At 48.8% G+C, this 23,153-nt stretch overlaps 1 protein-coding gene across 1 annotated transcript in view; it reads right to left on the bottom strand.

Annotated features, from left to right (window-relative positions):
• The window catches only part of TDRD7 (tudor domain containing 7), a 991,711-nt gene that overhangs the window by 539,139 nt on the left and 429,419 nt on the right, over nucleotides 1-23,153 (bottom strand). Inside the window, exons 8-9 of the mRNA XM_085636595.1 lie at nucleotides 22,754-22,940; nucleotides 3,305-3,416 (exon numbers count right to left, since the gene is read on the bottom strand). Coding sequence (XP_085492721.1) covers nucleotides 3,305-3,416; nucleotides 22,754-22,940 — 299 coding nt within the window. The remainder of the gene's footprint in view (nucleotides 1-3,304; nucleotides 3,417-22,753; nucleotides 22,941-23,153) is intronic.

Genomic DNA, 23,153 nt, shown 5'->3' with positions numbered 1-23,153 from the left:
TTCCCCAAACTCCTCTCTCCAGTCCGGTTCTTCTAACTAGTCTTCCACATCGAGGAGGAGGCTGGGGTCGATGTTGGCTGGGGACACAACCGGTGGAGGAGGCGGAGGTGTCACGAGGTCGTCAGACGCCTGAGTGTAATTCTAAGGTGAGGAATCTATAACTAATTGTCTCTTTCTGATAGATTTGTATCTTATACAAGCAACTGTTCAACTTGTACATTCTTTTTTCCAGCAAGATATTGGGACACTTAAATACTTTTTGTTGGGAACATCACCGTCTTAATATTCCATGAAACAAATGTAATGATCTTGAAGAGCAATCTGAGTGCCTGGATTTGGCACATCAGAGGTCATACCCGCCTCCGAAAGCACCAGTACATCATATCTGAAACAGAGGGTGTTCCAACCCCATAAAATATGCAACACCTACTCCCAGCTATTTACATACACTACCAAAGCCAAAAGTCTCTTTACAGCCCTAACTAGCCCATATAATAAATAATTAGCACCCTTGGCCAGGTAGTGTGTTGAATGTTCATTGATCTGGACTTCATTCATTTTTCCCACTCAACTTCTGTGCATTGTTTGCAGATGCCACTAAGATAGTTGATTTCTCTTCCTGTCTGTTACATGTAACTTGTCTGCTCCTCATCTGCTGTGCACTTGGTGGTGCTCTATATGAGCTTCCAGGATGGGCCCAAAAGCATGGCATGTCAAATCAGAGAGGAATTGCAATGCAATTAATTGGGGGGAGGGGCTTGGCCAGAGGAGCTACACAAGGGGACATACTTCACTGAGCTCAATATAGTGGGGTGCATGTAATGTAAAAAGTCTCCTGGTGGGTGTTGGGAGCTGGCAGGCGGATCCCTTTTTTTTGTCTACATTTGTGGAGAATTGGAGTTGGATGATCTGCTACAAGATGTGCCTGCACTTCAGACCAAAGTCATTAAAAATGAAAATGAAATCAAAGAACTGAAAAAAAAGCAGGTTTCAAAGAGTTCGTAAACATATTTTAATGCAGGAATGAGACTCTGGAATGAGTTGAACTGTAAGGTACATGGAATAAAATGTAAACATTCTTGTGCCAATGTGTCTAGGGATACCCCATTCACCGCTTGATTTAAAATAAGTGGGTTCAATATTTAAATTACTGCTTGCTGGATACCAGAATACCTGAACAGGCACCATATTAATGTGTAATATTTTAGGAGACCCATTTTACATAATTTAGGCATCATTCTTTCGAAGCAAGTTGTGCAGGCAGAAAGTCTTTTCCCTGGTCTCAACCTATGTGAACGGTCATGACAATGAATCAAATTTTTATATATAGATTTTCCAGTGTTATCTACGGCACGGAGAGCTGTTTCTCAGTGCCAGCAAAACTTTTGGGTGTCAGTAGTTCACCAGCATGCTACAACTGGACTTCCCAAAAAAACAGCCATGAGATAACATGTAAGTAGGGAGCTGCGGGACAGAAATTACTGCATTTGCCATGAATGAATCCGGATTGACCTAGATCAGCTACGCAAAAAGATTTACAAAGATGCCCATACAATGATGCATTCTGACTGACATTTCTACACAATTTAATGAAAATAGGAGATAGTTTACTATTCTATGGTTCACAATACTCAATCCAAAATTATCAAGGATCTAAAAAGTTCGTAGTGGTATTTTTTCAAGTCTTGGTTAGCATGCTAGAGGAAGGTACCAAATTTTAAAGACCATGTTCAAGAAACTGTTCGAATACTACATACAGTCACCTCTCACAAACAATTGGCTTCAAGGTGCAAGAAAGTGGGATTAGAATGATCAAATTCTGCAAGGCAAGACAGAAGTTATGAACAGCATACAGAGAGCACAGTGTTAAGACCTCAGCAAACCTCCCACTTACACACCTCTTCACACATTTTCCTGTCTTATTCTAGTATCATGGATTTGTGCTCTGAAGTAGTTAGCAGAAGCCAAGTAGTACACACAAACACTTCCATAAGGTCCCTTAAAGCACAAGTTACTACTTGTGTAACGATATATCTGTAAGAGACATTAGTTAGTGATAGATCCCTTACCTTAGAATAATCCCCAGGCGTCAGACTGGATCCGGAAAGTTTTCTGCTTAGCAGTACCACTGCACGCCAGTAGGTGGCGTCGTGCGGATCCGCGTCTGTCAGTGGCGTCGTACACACCGGAATGACGTCACGGAGTCTACTTAGGCACCACCCATACACGCTGACGTCCATTCTGTACACGATTTTCCACGCCGAAACGCAGAGCCATGCAAGACACTGACCATAGGTGCATAAAACTAGGGCCCTAAAGGGATGACCTTAACCCTAGTAATCAGTTTGCAGAACGGGGGAGGATGGGTGGGGCGGTAAGGAATCTATCACCAACTAATGTCTCTTACAGATATATTGTTACACAAGTAGTAACTTGTGCATCTGAAAGAGACATGTTAGTGATAGATTCCTTACCTTAGAATAGATACCCCAGCAATACCAACCCCGGTGGTGGGTCTGCAAACAAGATTGGTGGTGGGTCTGCAAACAAGATTGCACCAAAAAGTCACGAAGCACAAAACGGCCAAAGAAGTTGTCTCTCCGGACCAGACTGTCAAGGCAGTAGTGCTTGGTATAAGTGTGCAGCGAGGCCCACGTAGCTGCCTGACAAATGTCCTGCAAGGGAACACCGCGTCCCAAGGCAATAGTGGCTGCAGTTGCCCTGGTCGAATGGGCACGCAGCCCCACAGGAGGCTCCTTCTTGGCCAAGGAGTAACATGCTTTGATGCACCAGGAGACAAGAGAAGGAGACAAAAAGTCTAAAAAAAGTGGTCAAAAAATGACCGAGGTACATGCTCAATCCGGATCTGCGCTTTCGGCGCGGAAAAAGAAAGAACTGACGTCAGCGCGCATGGGTGGCGCCTAAGTAGTCTCCGTGACGTCATTCCGGCACGTACGACGCCACTGGCGGACGCGAAGCCGCACAACGCCACCTACTGGCGAGCAGGGGTACTGCTAAGCAGAAAACTTTCCGGATCCAGTCTGACACCTGGGGATTATTCCAAGTTAAGGAATCTATCACTAACATGTCTCTTTCAGATTTAAAACGTACTTTAAATGAACTGTTAATGGTAAGAACATGCATTACTGCTACGTTGAGTGAAATATTGCCTACCATTGTCGCACGAAAAGGCCTCATTTTGCTTTTTAAAAATATTAAATTAACCATTTTCACACACGTACAAGGAACTCAGAAACAAGGGCATGCATTTTTTCCCCTAACATATGACGAAAATGTTTCTTACCTGCCAATCTGCATTTTGTGGCTTGAAACGCAAGAGAGTAGAACGGTCTAGCTAATTTACGGATTTTATTTCTTTCAACCATCTCAGAAAAACCATAATCGACATAGAAAACCTAAAAAAAACAGTAAATATTTATGCAATCTACTGCTTAATAAATAAGATAAAGTTGCCTTAAACCACTCAGAAAAGCGAAAACATTGTTAAAATTCAACATCAATGGAAAATACTGATATACATCCAAAATAATGAATTACTGCATACTACAATCTTTTTCATAAGCATATTAATCCCACCTAATTGAAAAAGAGGATGTAAAACTGTTAGCCCCACTGCTGTATCTGCTTTTGAAGTTGAATCCAAACAGTAATGCTTGTGAAAGTGTGTATATTAGACTGGGTAGCTGCTGAAATTGTCCGCTAAGGAGACTCCTGACAACAGGGCTACAGAAGTGGTGACACTTAATGTAGGAGTGTTCTTACGGTGCCACAAAACAGTTGCCCCGCTTTATTGTGGCAGTAAGAGATTGCCGCAGAAACCCAGCAAGCTATGCTGTTCCTTGAGGGAGCGTAACCTTTCCTAGTCGAGGCAAAAGCTATTTAAAGCTGATCCGATTTCCTGAAGATCTGTGTTCTTTCTATATAAAATTGCAAACATCTTCTGACATCCAAGGTATGCAAGGCTTTCTCAGCTGTATTAGATGGGTTCCTGAAGAATGTTTAAGACAATTGGTTCATTTAAGTGAAAAGAATTTGGAACTTTCAGGATAAAATTAGGGTTGGTTCTCAATATTACACTATTGTCCTTGAGTTGTAAGCAGGGTTTTTTTTTTTTTAAATTCTTTTGGCTGAAGTGTAAGCCTGTAGAAGGAATATGTTTCAGGTTACATATTTTAATTCAACTTTATGGATAGGCTCAAACAGAATTCACATCAACTGAGATAGAACTGGGTTCAATTGCCATGTGACCGCTAGCTTTTTTAACAGAGGAAAAACTCTGAAGAGTCCTCTCACAAATTATTTTATTTATCTTGTACACCAGGGAGAAATCTATTTCCTTGTTCTACGAAATCTTGAGATTGCCTCCAGGTGAACTTTATGTGAAAGACCTGTTGCGCCAGGTGCAGCAAGTAAGGTAGAATCTGCTCTGGAGAGGATCTCAAAGGGTGAAGATCTTTACCTACACACTAACAATAAAATCTAGTCCATTTAGCTATGTAGGATTTGTTTGTCGGGTCTGCCCTGGACTGCTCTAGAATTGCTCTGCATTCTCAAGATGTTAAAAGAGCCAAATTCTGTTAGGACTGGAGGATCAGATTATGCTCATCTCTTTCATATTTTATTGCTCAGCAGCCTTAACAACACTTTATAATAAAATATTACATATCCTTTGAGTCTTTGTAAAATCCAGAAAACAACCACAGAGACAGTCCCATATAAACATCAAGGAACAGCATTCCTCTTTTTTTACTGCTCAGCAGCCAGATACGCGTTTTTCCTTAATCTTGTTTATATGGTACTATTGCAAAGTCGCTAAACTACTGGCTTGACTTGTTTAAGATGCTTTATTCACAGGTTCTTGTCTGCGACTATCGCGGTACGCATGCAGTTCTGACCTGGTATTGTTGGGTAGTCCATGCAGCTACCGCTGCCTTCATGGCTGGAAGCTACCGTTCAGGGGTCATTTGCAGCCGGGCAGGATTAACTAGCTTGTGGCTTTGAACACTCATTCAGGGAGTCAACTGCAGCCACACAAAGAATTTTGTATTGTCCCTGGACGGCGTGCGGGTGTTAGCGCGGTCGGAGACACTGCCAATCTGACCTAGGGGCAGGGTTTCTCTTGAGGCGCTCCACCCATCCTCATCAGCGCTGCTAAAAGGGACGCGTGGTGCGCCCTAGTTCACTGATAGAGGACGTGGTGCACGCTTCTGAGGATAGAGGAGGTCTTCCCCTCTTTATTCGTTGCATTCCTCGGTCTGCAATACGGGACTATGACAATTTCCCTTCGGGAGGAAGCGGGCTGCCATCCAGCGGGCGCCTGAAGCAAGACCGAGACATGTGAGGCTCCCAGTGCTAGTCAGGGTTCTCTGCTTTGTTCTGTGGCTCCAGAGGAGCGGTTCACCCGCGGAGCAGTTGTTAGATCTTAGGCTGTGTATATCGAGGCTGTTAATCATCAAACAAGGCTTGGCCCATCCAAGCAAGTTGCTGTGTCTTTATACCCAAGATTGTCTGCTCAATTTATCATTCTTTCCAGTGCACCTGTACAACATGGCAAGTGAGTTTGACACTTGGGAGCCCGTGGAGGAGGAGCATTTGCTGCTCCCCATCCACGTAGAACAGGGACCGTATTACAGTAAGGGCCCTGGGGGCACACTGGCATTTGCGCCGCTTTGCGCGCCCTTGGGGCACTTTGGTATTACAATAGGGTGCACAGATGATTGTGAGTCCCCTTCAGTAATACCAATAGCGCTGGTGCACTTAAAGCACCAGAGCTACATTCAGAGGGCGTTCCCTCATTTGCATAGGGATGTGCCCTATGCAAATGAGGGGATTCCTTTGCCTCTGCACCAGCACCCTATCACAGATGCGGGCGCAAAGGCAAAGTGTGTCACCTTCTAGGCAGTGCACTGTGTGTGAGTGCACCACCTCAGAGCAGCTCTCTGGAGAGGGGGAAGTGGGTCCTATGGACCCCCCAGACAACCCCTTGCAGGCGGGTGCAGTCACTGACTGCACCCACCTGCAAGGGAATCTCTAATCTCTTTCAAAAGTGGCACTGTGAAAACACGGACTGGCTGCCTTTTCATATGAATGCGCTGCCCCCAGGGCAGCACGAGTTCGCTGCTGCCTTGGGGCAGCGCATTCAACGTAACAGGGCGCATTTTCATTGTTTGCGCCGGGCACATCTTTTAAAAGGTGCGCCGGGCGCAAACAATGCCCATGTGTAATACGGCCTCAGGTGGATGCGACTGATGCATCTCTGGAGAGGGCGGTATCCTGGGCTCTAGAACCCTTAAGCTGCATAATTGAACTCATTGTCCGGTGTCGTGTCCTCATCTGAAGAAGATTGGAGTGAGCTCCTGTCTGACGCAAATGGGCTCTCCAAGGGCAAAGGCAAAACCAAGGCACCTGCAAACGCTCCTAAGACCGCTGCCTCGACGGAATCCTTTGAGAAGCTGCACCAGTCCTTTAAGAGCCACCTAGATAAGCTTGAGGCGTGAGAGAATACCCAGTCGGAGGTACCCCTGAGGATAATTCCTGCCCCCAAGACTGGGCAGACGACTATACCGGGGGAGACACTGACAACACAGTTTGGGACTCAGACGACGGGACCAGGTTCGAGCAGACCCTGGCGACCCGAAGGTGCGCCAAGAAGCCTCAGCTGGATGCTCCTCAGACCCAGGACTTGGCGAATGTCTCCGGCATGCTTAACCCAGAAGACATACATCATCCCCACTCAGCGGATTAGATGCCTGCGCCCATTGTGGCATCCTACATAGCCAGCCGGATTCAGAAACTAATGGACCAAGCTGTCCGTGGCTGCCTAAAAGCGGAATGCCCCCGTCCATCCTTGCCTAATAAAGTTGAGTACCCCTGAGATCAATGCCAGAATGGCAACGTTCATCTCTAAGTTCATCAAAGACCCTAAGAAGGCTCTGGACCGTTCCTGGCAGTCCTGCCAACACAAGGTCTCGGATATGCTGGGGTCGCTCACCAAAATATTAGACATGGCAGAGGATGCCAAAGAGACAGGCCACATGGCTGATCCTGTTATCTTTCTCGGGATGGACGCAGAAAACCCTATGCTTTCTTGGGAATGCGAACTGCGCATTATCAGCAGAGCGTAGGCGCTCTTTGATGATCAAGATTGAGCCCAGACTTGGGGAGCTGGCCTCCACGGATGCCGGGCCCGTGGCAAATGGTGGGGTCTCTTTGGGGAACCGTTAATAAAACAACTGTCTCGTTTTGTTAATACCTTCTCCTTTTTCGATAAGGCCCAGCAATCAATTAAGAATGTTTTCAGTCAGCAAATGTTCTAGGGGGCCAGAGGAGGTAGGGGGCGCTCCTCCGTTCATCCTTACAATTACAACCCCCACAAGCTCCAGATGAAGCGCAGGACACAGGGGAAAATACAACGTCTGAGGAGCAACACCACAACTGGTGGATCCACTGGTAGGGAGTGTCACTTTTTTCCTACCAGAGGTGGAGGGAAGACTACAATAATTTAGACACACTGGGCAGAAATTACAAAGGATGCATGGGTGCTGCAAACTGTGACAGGTTTGTTTCATATAGAGTTCCATGGGACAAAGCAACCACTCTCGCGACCCAGGCCTCTATGTTTCGCACAAGAGGGAGTGCAGGTGGTAAACAGACAGGTACATGACCTCCGAAGCAAAGGAGGCATCATGCATGTGACCCTGTATCCGAAGGGTTTCCTGAGCAATATCTCCCTCGTTGAAAAGATGGACATGGGGTTCAGGGCAGTGATCAATCTTCGAGATTTCAACCAATGGGTGGTGTAATGCCACTTCAAAATGGAAGGCATTCACCTTCTCAGAGATTACCAAACGACTGGATGGTTCGGCTCGACCTCAAAGACGCCTACCTCACTGTACCGATTTTTCCTCCCCACAGAAGGTTCCTACAGTTTTAGAGGGACAGACTCACATACGAGTTCACCGGTCTGCTGTTCGGTCTGTATTCTGCTCCTAGGTGCGTCACACCAAGAAGTTGAGGCCAGCCATGGAATGGCTCCGGACACGGGGAGTATGCCTCATAGTGTACCTGGACGACCTTCTGATCCACCAGGTAAAGCCGACCTTACTCTCTCAGCTCCGAATGACTCAAACCCAATTGCAAGATATGGGTTTCATCCTGAACCACCAGAAATCGGAATGTATGCCAGCACAACTAATGATCTTCCGGGGTTTAGAGACCGACAAGGTGCAGCAATGCTTCAGGTTGCCCAAACAGAAGATACATCTAATTTGCAGGGAACTGCGGTGTACCCTGGTGAAGGAAACGTTTTCTCTAAGCCACATAGCTCAGATCGTTGGACTGTTATCTTCAATTCAGGCAATCTTTCCTGGTCCACTGCATTACCGGGCTCTACACCACCTGAAAACGCAGTGTCTACACTGCGGGCTGACAGACACGCAGGAGATATCCTTTCCCAGGAAGCGCGTACAGAGCGTCACTGGTGGCTCAAGGCTACGGAACGGGAGAGCCATCTTCGGGTCAGCCCCGGATCAGGTGAACGAATCAGATGCCAGTCGACAGGGTTGAGGCGCCTGTTGTGGAGATTTACTACAGGCAGTCACTGGTCCGAGCACGAAGAACGGCTACACCTCAACTGCCTGGAGCTCCTAGCCGGATCCATCGCGATTCGGAGCCTGGTGGCCAACAAGGTATCCTGCACCATCTTACTGAAGATGGACAATATCTCGGCAGTGAGATATATCAATCGTTTGGGAGACACACGATCAAAACTATTGGCAGGTTTTGCCAAATTGTCATTCATGGAGGAATACCTGCCAGGGAAACTCACTCAGATGGCGGACTGGCATTCCAGACACCTACAGAACTACAGTGCCTGGAAGCTGGATCCTTCTATCTTTCAAAGTCTAATGACTCAGTGGGGTCCATGTCAAGTGGATCTGTGTCACGCCTCAACTACCAGATCCTTCTGTTTTTCAGCTGGCACCCGGATCCTTAGAACAGGCATCAGATGCCTTCCTGCAAGATTGTAGCCTGTTCCGGGGTTATGTGTTTCCCCTGTTCACCATGATACCCAGACTCACAGCACTGGTCCGGAGGCAGAAGGCGGAAGTAATCTGGGTGACACCGCATTGTTAGCCTTAAGTTTGGTATCCATTTCTTCTGGAACTTTCCATGGATTTTCCAATCCAACTTCCACAGACTCCCCGTCTGCTGACGAAATCTCAAGGCAGCTTGCACCCACTGGTTTGGGAGGGGACCCGCAACCTCATAGGTTGGAAGATCACAGGGGAAGCTGGGAATTCCAAGGCCTCTAAGCAAGGGCTTCCTTCCTTATCAGGAGGGCATGAGTAGAATCTACAGTCAAACGATATAGATCTGCATGGAGATAGTGGTCATTCTGGTATGTGCAACGGGGTTTGAATCCTGTGGGGCTAGATGTAGTACACGTAGTCAACTACTTGTCGGAATTGATAGACAAGGGTTTGGCCTAATGCTCAATTAACGCAAGTAGATCTACAATCTCAGCAGGGCACATGCCCATTCAAGAGGTCCCGGTAGGGGAGCATCCATTGGTATGTAGATGGTTGAGGTGCATATGCTTCTTCCGAGGTGTTCGTCCTTGTGAACGGTAATACTGTGCTACGAATTCTGCCCTGATGGCAGGATAAGTCTTACCTTTCCCTTAAGGAGTTGACTGGTAAGCTAGCGATACTACTTTGCTTTGTAAATGAGTGTGTGTGTGATATCCGGGCTTCGGAAGTTACCTCACAGGTGTTTACCCCAGAGGGGGTGTCATTCACTTTTGCTTAACGAAAAAAGTCCAACAGGGTGGTCATCATCCAGCCATTTTGGGTCACCCAAAATTATGTGTGGTGCGCTGTCTCAACGCATATGAATCGATGACAGAAGAATATCTATCGCCAGGGTTGTCACAGCTTTTTCTCTTGCTCAAGAAGCTTTTTAAGTGGGTATCTGCTGCCAAGATTGCCCGTTGGGTGAGATGGGTACTCCAGGAAGCAGGCCTAGATACGGCGGCCTTCAGAGCCCATTCCAACAGGGGAGCCATGGCTTTCAAAGCCTTCTCCCTTCGTGGTCGTCTGGAAGACATCCTCAGAGCAGCAGATTAGTCCTCAGACTCTACCTTTAAGGCTTTCTATTTCAAGACTATGTTGGGCATGGCTTCTCTAGTTGTCAATCAGCTTTGAACTAGCATAATCTGAGCCTCCAGTCCTGACATATAATATAACATTTCCTAGCTATCGTGAAGGAAAGTTTAAAATCTATTAAGGACACAGAGGCGAGCATTATCCCGCCCAGTTGAAAAATATATTCTCACCCTCCCTTGATGTACTGAAGTGTACATGTTGGATAAGTATTGCTGATCACATAGGGTTACAGGGGGAATGCCTATGAGAGATTAATTGCGCTTTTGTAAATTAATGATTGATGGTCATTGGCTAACCTGTTTCTCTAATGACTGGTAGAGGGTTGACGGCTGATGTTGTTGAAACATGATACATGCTTTGTTACTTGGGATTGATGCAGATCTTTCTTGGTTTCTACAGGATCCAATCAAAAACAGGACTATTGATAGAAAAGCAGGATGACGCATTTCCCACGACGAAAGAGCAAGTGCTGTTCCTTGATGTTGGTTATATGGAACTGCCTCTGATTGTTTTCTGGATTTTACAAACACTCATGGGATATGTAGTCTTATTGAACAAATTACTTGCCTTCGGTAACAATGTATCTGTAAGAGATTTATTAGTTATAGATTCCTTACCTTCGAATTAGCCCCAGGCATCAGACCGGATCCGGAGAATTTTTCTCTTAGCAGTACCCATGCACGTCGGAAACTGGCGTCGGTCGACTCCGCGTCTGTCGTCTAGTTAGACGCAGCCCCTGCGCGCTGACGTCAATTCGGACATGACTTTCCATGCAAGAGGCACAGAGCCATGAAAGACACTGACCATTGGTGCGCCACAATAAGGGGCCTGCAAGGGAGTCCCTATCCCTAATAGTCAGTTCGCAGAGCATGGGTGGGGCGGTAAGGAATCTATAACTAATAAATGTATCCTACAGATACATCATTACGGAAGGTAAGTAACTTGTTCATCTGAAAGGGACTATTAGTTATAGATTCCTTACCTTAGAATAGATACCCACAGCAAAACCAACCCCGGAGGAGGGTCTGCAAACCAAGTCCATAAGGAAAGTCCTGGAGGAGAGAACGGGCAAAGTAGCCGTCCCTCCAGACTTGACTATCCAGGCAGTAACATCTGTTGAATGTGTGCATAGATGCCTACGTGGCTGCCTGGCAGATGTCACATTGAGTCCCACTTGTCGACAAAGCAGTAGCTGCTGCCGTAGCTCTAGTGGCATGCGCCCGCAGCCCCACTTGAGGTTCCTTTTTGCTAAAGCGTAACTAATCTTTATACAAAGGACAACCCATCTTGAGATGGTACACTTTTGGACAGCCAGACCTTTCTTAGCAACCACATAGCCAAGAATTTATCATCCACCCGGAAATCATTCGTGCGGTCAAGGTAGAAGGGACAGCACACATTTTGGGTCCAGACAGTGGAGTCGCTCCTCATCCTTGGAAGGGTGGGGAAAAGGTGGGCAGAGTGACAGTTGGGCCTATGTGAAAAGAAGTAACTTCTTTAGGAAAGAACGAGGTTCTCGCCCTAATCATCACTTTGTACAGATGCACATAGAAGAAAGGGGGCTTAGAAGAAAGAGCCTGAAGCTCACTCACTCTGCGAGCAGAGGGGATGGCAAGAAGAAAAGCAGTCTTCAGAGTAAGGAGCCGAAGCGGACAGTTGTGAAGGGGCTCGAAGGGAGCACACATAAGGTAAGTCAAGACCAGATTCAAGTTCCACTGAGGCATTCTGAAAGGAGATGGAGGAACGGATGAATATTGCCCTTAAAGAACCTATTAACAATAGAGGACTTGAACAAAGAGGGCTGATCTGGTAGCCGAAGAAAGCAGAAATGGCTGCCAGATGGGCCTTTAAGAGTGTTCAGAACAGAGCCCTGCTGGACTAAAGAAAGGAGAAACAAAAGAACCTCAGACACAGGGGCCAAAAGGGGATCCACAGCCTTTGCTGTGCACCATGCCATAAAACTTGTTCCATCAACAGGCGTATACAGTCTTAGTGGAGGGACGCCTGGCTGCCAAGATGACATTACAGACTTCGTGTGGAAGGTCAAAAGCGGTCAACTATCGCCGCTCAATCTCCAAGCAAGGAGGTGGAAGCTGGGCAGGTTCTGGTGAATGACCGTCCCCTGCTACGGCGAAAGAAGATCTTCCCGAAGGGACGGTCTGATCGGAGGATCGATGGCCATGCTCAGGAGCTCAGGTACCAAACTCTTCATTCCCAGTCCGGAGCCACAAGAATGACTTGAGCCCGGTCACGCTAGATCTTCAGCACTTGGGACAGAAGTGTTACAGGCGGAAAGGCGTACAGGAGGCTGCAGCTCCACTTGTGAGAAAAGTGTTGCTGAGCGAGTACCGCCTTGGAAACTCCTATGCCCAGAACTGCTGACACTGCACATTCTCTTCGGTGGCGAACTGATCTAACCAAGGCTCTCCCCACTGCTGAAAAAGACCTTGCACCAACGCTGAGTGAAGACGCCATTCATGATCCACCAAGCACCAACGGCTGAGTTTACCCGATCTGGCGTTCAGACAACATTCCAGGTGTTGAACCACCAGAGTCATGCCCTGATGTTCCAGCCATGTCCAAAGGCGAAGAGCCTTCTGACAAAGGGTCCACGACATCACCCCGACCTGTATGTTGCAGTACCACATGGCAGTGGTGCTGTCTGTGAACACCGCACTGCCTTCCCCTTATGGGAGGGAAGGAATGCCTTCAGTGACAAGCGAATCGCCCAGAACTCCAATAAGTTGATATGGAGCCCGGCCTCCGCCGGAGACCAGACTCCTCTAATCTCCACCTCCCCCAAGTGGCCGCCCCATCCCAGGAGTGATGCATCAGTCACCACTGTGAGGTCTGGTTGGGGAAGGGAGAGGGATATGCCTCTGACTTAATCCTGGTTCGTTAACCACCACTTCAGTTGTTGCGCAGTTCCCTCCGAGATCTGGACATAGTCGGAAAGATTACCCTGATGCTGTGCCCACTGGAACTTCAGGTCCCACTGCAGAGCCCACATATGCCACCTGGCATGATCCACCAGCAGGATGCAGGAGGCCATGAGGCCCAACAGCCTCGGGATAATTCTCACCGAAATTCGAAATCCGGGAGAGAGGCTGAAACATCGCTATCATTGCCCGAATATCCCAGACCCGCTATTCAGGAGGATAGGCCCGAAACTGCTCTGTGTCCAGAACAGCCCTGATGAAGAGGAGTGTGAGAAAGTGGCTGTGTATATACTGTTCCTTAATAGGTACAGGGTGTACAGAGTCCACAGTCCCCCAGGGTTGACAGAGGTTAAAGTTAGATATAACCTTACTCTCTAAAGTGGTAGCTTGGTCGAGCAGTAAGGCAGTATCAGAGGACAGTGTAAAGCATTTGTTGTACACATTCAGTCAGCAAATGGTCTCACACACTCAATAACTGAACTCTAGGCCAATGGTTTATGTAGGAGAGTAGGGTCTGCTTCCTATGGTCACCCCCACTTTTTGCTTTTGCTTTACTGGTTTACGACTAAGATGTGGCTGTGGGCCTGCTAATCAGACCAACAGCCCAGCTGTTCTCTCTCTAAATTCATACTATGTACTTTAGGTACATAACCCAATTGGTAAGGATCACCTTATAGGGCCCTGTACAGTGTACCTTAGGTACCCAGGGCATAGGTGTACCCTAGGCCTACCAGAGGCTGCAGCATGTATTATGCCACCCCTGGCTGGCCTCCCATCATGACACAACTGGCTCATCACTCAGCTGGGACAAGGTCGTGTAATCACGACTTGCTTAGGTATAGTATCCCTATACCTACCTCATATATAGACACATGGGTAACCTGTCAGCCACTCCTATAGCAGGCCTTAACAATCCTGGAGGCAGAGTGCTTGGTAACAAGTGAGATGGTGCTCTAGCATGAGCTTAGCCGGTCTACAGCTTTCGGAACCATGTCCTTATAGCTGTTCTATGATATCGCCTACCATATACTCTTAAAGTGCCTTATAATCCTCGCGGTTATGGTAACTATGGTTTGGCTTTATCGAAACATGTCGTGTAAGGTGTCTAATACTGTGGAATACTACCCCCACACCATTTCTGGTGATGAGGATAGTATTCCCCCCTTCTAGAGGGGGAAGACATGTTGAAATCCTACTTACCCGGTTAAAGTTAACCAGAGCCCCAGCATCACAAAATGGATGCTGCTGCCACGGACACAAGTCTGACCTCCTGCTGCTGGGAGTCCTTCCAGCAAGGGAGGCTTGGACAATAGGTTTCCTGCCTTGGGAGGTGCTAGCACCACCCCAGACAGGCCTTAGTGTATTGAGGCAGGGAGGGATGAAAGAAACGAGACACTGCCTGGGGCACACAAGGTGTCCCATGCATAGCCCGGTTCAAACCGGTGCTGGGGCACTCCAGCCCCAGTCCTGGCACGAAACTGGACAAAGGGAAGGGGGTGTAACCACCCCCCTCCCTGGTCCCACCCATAGGAGGGACCTAGCAGGTAACCCAGCCCCCCAGATTAGTATAAGAGTGGGAGCTGAGTCCCTAGGACTTTGGATTATCCTGAACTGAAACAAGACACGAAACTCTGGACCTTTGACATTTGACGACAAGAAGAAGACTGAAGAATCTCCCTTGTGGCCAAGGAGTGGCCACACTGTGCAAACAGGCACCATCAAGCAGCCTGCGGTTTGCTTTGCCCAAAGTTCTACAAGGAACCGATTGCAGAGCCCGACCAGCGCCTTGACTTCCAGACTTCTCCGACCCTGATCCACATCCACAGCCGAGCTGAGATCCGTGGAGGCGACGAGAGACGTGGGACCGGCTACCTGGGAAAATTGGCTAGTAGCTTCCAGCGCAGCTTCTGAGGCATCCTCGAAGTTGTACTCTGGGGATTGAGAAGCCCCAACCCCGAGCACCATCTGCACCGAAGATCAGCCCTCCACGAGTTCTGCGTGGGGCCCTTCTGCATTTTCCTGCTCTACGCGTCTGTCCGGTTGCTGGCTCGTTGGCTAGTAGCCTCTGTGACGACGAACCTTTAACTTTACACCACTGGTTTGGTTCCTCCAGACTGGCCCTTGCTTCCCTGTAAAGGAGAAGCACCTCAGACCTTCCTGGTCTGCACCTGAAGCGAATTCCCCTATCCGCGTGGGTTGCCTTTGCCAAGGCTTGTTGACTCCAATCGGGACGTCGACTCCGCCATCAGCAAGATCCTTCGTGGGACAGCTCGTACCCTGGTTCTGGTCATCCTCGACGCCTCCTGGTCCACGCAGCTGCAGAGACAAGCTTCCCGACATCACCTGTGTTCTGCACGACATCGCCTGGTTCCTTCCTGGTTCCACACGGTCACTGGCTAGTGACCCAGACTTTGTCCCCTCTGCTTGCAGGTGTTCTTCTTTCAAGATCCATCCTTGGATCCCCCGGACATCTTCCTCCTGGCCGCCTGCCAGCATCTGTTCTTCAGGCATCCATAGGATCCAGCGACGACACCCGACACATCTTCACTCCTATGCACCAGTCTCCTGTGGATGAGATAACGCGAGTACTCCGGTGCTCCAGTGGATATTGACTATCCAAGTGTCTAAGTCTTTAGTTGCTTCCTCCTAGTTACTTCGGAAGTGTCCTTATTCTTCCTATGTCTAACTGCTACATTCCCATTGACTTTAATGTAACCCCCGTGTGTGTTTCCACACTGCACACGCTTCCCGTGGGCCTCCCACTTCGTAACTCTTGGTAGGGTAGTGTAGCCCCAGCGATTCCCTAGGCCTACTCCCTGTTCGTGACGTGGTACTTGTATCACTTTCTTAGTACATGGTTTGCGTGGCCCCTGGGCCCAACTGTATTTTCCTGTGTAACTTAACGTATGCTACTTGAGAAATTGTTTGTACTTAGACCTCTGACCTCATAAAGAGTGCTGAGGGTATATGCTAGAATAAATACATTCTAACTTTATATATACTTGGTGTGGTGTCCTTTCATTTGGTATTCAAGGGACTATAATGGTAGAACAGCTGGCTTCACATGCCACACAGAGTTTAGCCTAAGACTGCTCTTGTCCATGCTACCACTAGGATAGCTGGCCTATAAGGTTGACTTTACAACCAATCACCATAAGGGTTGTTTGGACTGATACAGGGTGTACACTAGAACTAGTGACATCATATATCAGGCCAACTTCTCACAGTTTATATATAAAAAATATATGCTGGTTTTATTTTAGAACCAACAATTGGATTTAAAATATACTTTCTCAGAATGAGATGCTTTATATAAATACTTTTGCAATATGCAATTGACTTTTGTAAACAGTTACACGTGGTTGCAATAGGCAACTCTATTTTAAACAACAATGCATTGAGCTCAACGGAAATTTCAAGTTATTTGCAACAGATTACTTTTAGGGTTACTTTTGGAATTCCAGGAATGGATCCTAGATTCAGTCCTGGGTCAGTACTTAGAATCAAGTGATGAAAGTCGACTTAATTACTGTGATGATTTTCAAACAATATTTAGCTATTTTGAAAGTTGACACTTAGAAAATATTTCAAAGAAAACAGTCAATGATTCCCTATGGAAGAAAATTCAAGATGCAGGTACAGTATGTTCTCGTTACTTTTGTAATCCAGTACTGGGTGCCTAGACTCAGTACTGGGACCTTTATCCAAAACAGGTAAGTAATTACGTTTTCAGATATTATACGATTTTTAAAGAATATTTAAAGATTGCAGAAATTGACACTTAGAAGAAATTTCACAGAAAAACAGTAAATGATTTCCTATGGGAGAAAATTGGGTTACTGGCAAGTACAGTTGTAAGTATTTTTCAGAGTCAGTGCTGGGCACCAAGATCCAGCACTGGGAGCTCACCTAAGAGCAGGTTAGTGTTTTCGTTACTCGGTTGATTTTTGGTGAATATTTTAAGATTTGAAAAGTTCACACTTAAAAGAAATTTCAGGAAAAAGCCAGTCAATGTTACCCTATGGTGAAAATAGAGTTATCGGTTTAAAGGAAAGTACTCGACTGGCAGAGTTGAGGTTCTGGGCATAGACTCAGGGGTCCCCCAGGGTCAGGTAGGTACAGTTGGTTCACCCTCAGCGACTCTAGGGCGGCCGGCTGCAGAGAGAGTTAGGCCCAATGTTATCCTATGAGGGATAGGGGGGCCTCGGTTGGTGGCTGCTGACTAGCAAGCCACGCGGCTGTGGGAGCTGGGCTCCTGGTCACTTACTCAGGGCAAGTGGGGAAGTAGGTAGGTGTAGAGGTTGTACTGCCAGGGCCACTCGGGCGGCTGGGTGCAGGGTGCTTTTGAGCCTTCGGGCGCTCAATTGATTTCAATGGGAAATCTCCGGTTTAGCTAAAGACTGCAAGCTCGGGGACGAGGATTCTTCAGGTGCCACCACCACTTCGAGAGGTAAGTTGGGTAGTTGGAGAATAGGAAGGTACCCCGGGATTGGGCACAGGGGGCCGCGGGGTGCCGCGTGCAGGGGTGCCTTTTGGTGTCAGGAAATCTTACCCTCTGTTGATCGCTGTGGGGGGGGGGGGCACCTTGTTCTGAGGCTGCAGGCTTCTTCAGGAGTGTCGAGGGAGGTCCTTGGGTGCCGGACTCGGGGTCACAGTCGCCGTGGGGTCGTCCTCGTGGTCTTTGTTCACTCCGGCACTGGCCAGGCTTGGCTGGTGCAGAGTGTGCTGGGTTCGCGGTTCCGGGCTGCTGCCAGGGATTAGAGGTAGGTTTTGAGTAGAGCCTCTACTCATGGGAGTCCCAGCGGCTTAGAGCCAAAAGGTAGCCAGGGGTTTGTGAGGTTGCTGGCCACAAGAGATGCCGGGTTGGAGCAGGAGCAGGTTCGAGAGTCGACAGGCCGGTAGGGCTGGGGCCAAAGCAGTTGGTGTCTTCCTCTTTTTGGCAGCTGCAGGGCAGGTCTTCTTTCTTCTTGCTCTTCTTTGTATTTTGGAATCTGGAATCTGGGGAAGGAAGGTTCAGGGTGCCCCTCAATACTAGATTTAGGGGCGTTACATAGGTGAAGGGCCGGGACCAATGGGTCCCTGTCCTGGGTGGGTACACCCCCTATCCTGCCTCTCTCCTGTGGGAGGGGGCAGTAGCCTAGTCCTGATAGGGTAGGGCTTCCCATCTTCAAGATGGCGAGAGCCCGGAGATGTGCTTCACCTCGCCTCCCCCACCTGAGGGGTGGGGTTAGCAGGCTGGCACATCCCCTGTCCTTATTTGGGGTTTTCGGCCAAAGTTTCCCGCCAGAGTGGGGGGTTGCCGTGGCCTGGGGAAGCTCACAGAGGCGGCATGCCTTCGAAGCTTCCCCCTGCCCATCCTTGAGGAGGAGTTTTAGCACCTCGCCCAGGATGTTCATTGTTGCAGGCCCAGGAGAGCAGGGGTCTCCTACCCAGGGGTCCAGCAACATGTCTGCTGTGTGGCAGCCTAGGCAGCCTCAGAGCAGACGTGGATTGTAGGTTAGGTTTAAGGGGACATCTCTAAGATGCCCTCTGGGGTGCTTGGTACATTAAATCCCACTTTGGCATCAGTGTGGGTTTAATGTGCTGAGAAGTTTGATACCAAACTTCTCAGTCTTCAGTGTTTGGCATTATGGTGCTGTGGAGTTCGTGTTTGACGAGCTCTCAGCACCATGTACTCTTAAATGGCAGCACTGCACTTACAGTGCTCAGGAATGGACCTGGGTAATGTAGGGGCACAGGGCTTCTGCTCCTGTGCCCACACCACTGGCATAGAGCACCCAGCTAGAGGGGTGGCTGATGTATGCCAGGGCAGTGTAGGTGATGGGCATGGCACACAGGGATGTGTGTCATGTCGACTTTGTTTTGTCTTGCACCCAGACACCCAGCCTGCAAAGGCAGTGTGTGTGTGTAAGGGCACAGGACCTCTAAGGGTGGCACAATGAGTGCTGAAGCCCTTAGAGGCCTTCCTGGTCACAAGGCCCTGGATACCTAGGGTACCATTTACCAGGGGCTGACATGTGGCCAGGGTTTGCCAATTTGGGTTTTGTGTGTTTTAGGGAAGGAACATAGGCCCTGGGCACCTGATTGGCAGGAGCCCAGGGCACACTCAGTCAAAGTACATTCAGCAATTCAACAAAAAGTGGGGGCATACCATGCAAGAAAGATGGCACTTTCTCACAAGGAGCAACTGAGAGGGAGTCAGGTGTGACTTGGGCACGTTGATAGTGAACACCAGAGAATGCAGGTGGTCTGCCGTAGTCTGGAGGTGGGAGACGAAAGCCTGGGGAGAGCCCACCATTAACAGCCAGTCGTTCATATAGGGGAAGACTGCAACCACTGGTCTGCGGAGATGAGCTGCGACCACCGCCCTCACTTTCGTGAACACCAGAGGAGCACTGGTAAGGCCAAACGGGAGCACGTTGAACTGGAAATGCTCGTGGCCTACCGTGAACTGCAAGTAGCGTCTGTGGGCTGGCAATACTGGAATATGGAAATAGGTGCCCTGGAAGTCCAACGCCACCATCCAGTTTCCAGGGTCGAGGGCAGACAGGACCTGAACCAAAGTAGAAAGTAGCGGGAATAGCAACCATGACCTACTTCTGGCGCACAGACCCTTTTGATAGCTCCCTTGGCCAAAAGCAGAAACTTCCTGGCGGAGGAGCACCAAATGATCCTCCGACATGCGATTGTAAGTCGCTGGCATGGAGTAAGGGGTATTCTCGAAGGGGAGGGAGTAGCCCCTTCGAACTATCTACAAAACCTACCTGTCTGACATGATGGTTTGGGGGAGGTGATGGCGAATCCTGCCACCCACTGGCAGCTGATGGGCCTGAAAGGTCAGACTAGGAGGGTTTGGAGGCTGCTGCCAGGGGTGTTGGGAGTGTGGACTGGCCCACCCTGCTGGCTCCCAGACCTGCGAGGTCGCCAAGTCCCACATCCGCAGCCACGCAGAGGGGCTGGGCAACTTCAGTGGGGTGACCCTTCCATAGCCACGAAACGCAGACTGTGGTGGACGGGAGGACGCTGCGAGGCCTAAGGATCCGACCATAGCTCGAGAACCCTTAAACGCTCCAGCGTAGAGTCTGCCTTGTCACCAAAAAGGCAATGGCCATTAAAGGGCATGTCCAGCAGGGTGGCTTGGACATCCCCCGAAAAGCCAGAAGTCATCAACCGGGCATAGCGCGGAAAGGTTACCAACGTGGCAATCGTTCTGTCCAGTGAGTCGGGGGTATCCAGTCCACAGCGAATTGTGAATTTTGCTGCGTCTCTTCCATCTACTACAGCCTGTGAGAGAACAGCCCAGGCCTCCTCCGGGCACTGAGGCAGCACGTGGGTAACCATATCGCAGACTGTATGGGTATATCGGCACAAGAGGCACGCTGTATTCACGAATCGCAGTGCCAAGCTGGAGGAAGAGAACATGCGCTTCCCAAGATGATCCAGCTTCTTGGATGCAGTCTGTGGCAGCAGAAGGAATGCGCCCTTGGAAGAAGAAGCTTGGACCACAAACATCTTGGGGGAAGGGTGTTGGGTGAGGAAAATGGGATTGCCGGGGGTGGTGGCGGGCAATCGTCCGTTCCACAGGAGCCCCTGCGCTGGGCTTGGACCAAGTGCCCAGAAGGACATCCATGAGGGCTTGGTGTAAGGGCAAGAGGGGTCCTGAGGAAGTTGCCGCAGGTTGAAGCAGCTCCGTCAGGAGATTAGTCCTGACTGCCACTGTAGGGAGCTCCAGGCTCAAAGCCTCGGCTGCCCTATGCACCACCACTGCATAGGACGCTCCCTACTCCGTAGCCGCGGTAGGGGTAGAAAGCATGCTACGGTCTGGTGAAGAGTCCAGATCACTGGCGTCAACCAAGTCCTCTCTCCAGTCCGGTTCTTCCAACTGGTCTGCCAAAGAATCCAACGACCTCTCCCAGTCCTCATCACCACCTTCAGGGCGATATGGAACACCTGGGATGAACAAGGGAACAAAAGAACCCTTCGGCGTCAGATTCAACGTCTGCCAATGTCGGTCCGTCTCCATCTTGGGGATGAGGATGGGGCCGGCGTCGCTGGGATCAGTGCAGGAGAAGGTTGAGTAAGGTCGACCGGCGTCGATCTGGATCCAGGCCTGGATCCACAGGGGACCTACGGCGTTGGGCCCGGAGCCACCAGCATCGAGGGCCCGGAGCCACCGGTATTGAAGGCCCAGGATCCCCTACTGACTCCGTGGGGCCCGAAGGGGCACCAGCATAGTCGGGCTGCCCAAAGATGGTTTAAAGGGCTTCGTAGAATGTACATAGCTGGGCAGGGGGAGGCGTGGAGTCGTTCCTGAATCAGGCACCGGAAACAGAGCCTTAGAGCAACGACGCCCTGGATCCCGCGTTGCATCAACCGACCGACAGGGAGAAGACGAAGAGCGAAGGAGCTTCTTCACCTTTTTCTTGTGCTTCGACTTACCCAAGGAGTGCGAAGACTTGGACGAGGTGTGATGGCTCCGCGACTGGTCTCGAGACCTTTTCCTTGAGCGAGACCAGGAGTGATGCAGCCTGCCGGGCATCCAACACGTTTTGGGACCGCTCCCGCAAAGACTTCGGGTTCATGGCCCGGCAATCTGAGCACGCATTCGGGCCGTGGTCGTGCTCCAGACACCAAAGGCACACGAGGTGCAGGTCTATCACAGACATCAGTTTGTGACAGACCTCACAGGGCTTGAAGCTGGTCCGACGATGGGACATCCCTCGCAAACCAGGAGTCGATGTCTCGAAAAAGAAGTCTTCATAAAAAGCTTAGTCAAAAAATTACTAAAGGGGTAAGCTCTCTACGGATCTGAGCTAGGCTGGCGTGGAAAAAGAAAGAACTGACATCAGCGCACAGGGGCGGCGTCTAAGTAGGCACGGCAACGTTCTCCCGGCAACCACGAAGCAGACAACGCAGGGGTACTGTTACAAGAAAAAAATCTCCGGATTCAGTCTGAAGCCTGGGGGTAATTCTAAGGTAAGGAATCTATAACTAATATTCTTTTTCAGAAATAATGTGTTAAAGCTGCTGAGCAATAAAATATGGAAGAGATCAGCATAATCCTTGCCTCCGCATCCTTAATGGAATTGAAACTTTCCTTCACAATAGCTAGGAAATTTTATATTCAGTGTCGTGAGGAGCAGGCTTCTAGATTATCTTTGGATGAACTACTTCACTCTTGTTAATTGGTATGAGATTGAATACTGGCTTAAAGGGAATATGTGGACGTTCCGCTAGGCGAAGCAGCTCCGTGAACCAATATTGCCTTGGCCATGCCGGAGCTATTAGCATTACACGGCACAGTTCTCGTTTAATTTTGTGAAGGACTCCGTAACAAATCAGTCAGCTTAAGAGTTGAGCTTCAACAGAAGTGCCACACTAAAAAATCTGAAGAGTTATCTTCCCTGTTGTATGTTCTTTTGGACACAAAGCACAGTGATGAATCATGCTGATGCCACACCGCCATCGTATTACAAGACCACACCCTCTCAGTAGCTACTGCCCACAGGGTAGGGATTGGGGGTTAGGCAGAAAAGTCTTGACCATAAAAGTATGCAATCTATATTTTTTTTAAAAACACAAACCAGGCAAGCTGTTTACATAGAATGTCCTGAAGGAGTGACTTACTTTAACTTTCTCGCCCTCAAAAGAAATTACTTGAGCACGCAGCCATGCATTTTCCTCTGCACTTACTGCAACCAGCTGCCCAATGCTTACAGACTGTATCACAGTTGTTGCAGCATTCTTAGCATAGTATTCCTTCATGTCATCTTCAATACTTTCTTGGGCAGCAGAATAGTCTTTCCCAATAAACCTGAATATTTCCAAAGAAATAAACGGAATTACATTTTTGGCTTACTACTGCACTGTGGTAAATATTTGAAAAATCAGACAATAAGCAAGCCCATTCTCACTCTGCAAAAGATACATTTTCTATAAGGGAAGTTTTTTTTCCTTTTCTTAAATCAAAAGAAACTTTTTTCCAATCAATTTTTGGTAAATAAAGGCAACTTTAATTACACAGAAT

The sequence above is a fragment of the Triturus cristatus genome, chromosome 2_1 (genome assembly GCF_964204655.1).
Source record: "Triturus cristatus chromosome 2_1, aTriCri1.1, whole genome shotgun sequence".
Classification (NCBI taxonomy): domain Eukaryota; kingdom Metazoa; phylum Chordata; class Amphibia; order Caudata; family Salamandridae; genus Triturus; species Triturus cristatus.
Note: the sequence above shows the minus strand (reverse complement) of the source record. Positions and strands in the feature narration are given on the sequence as shown.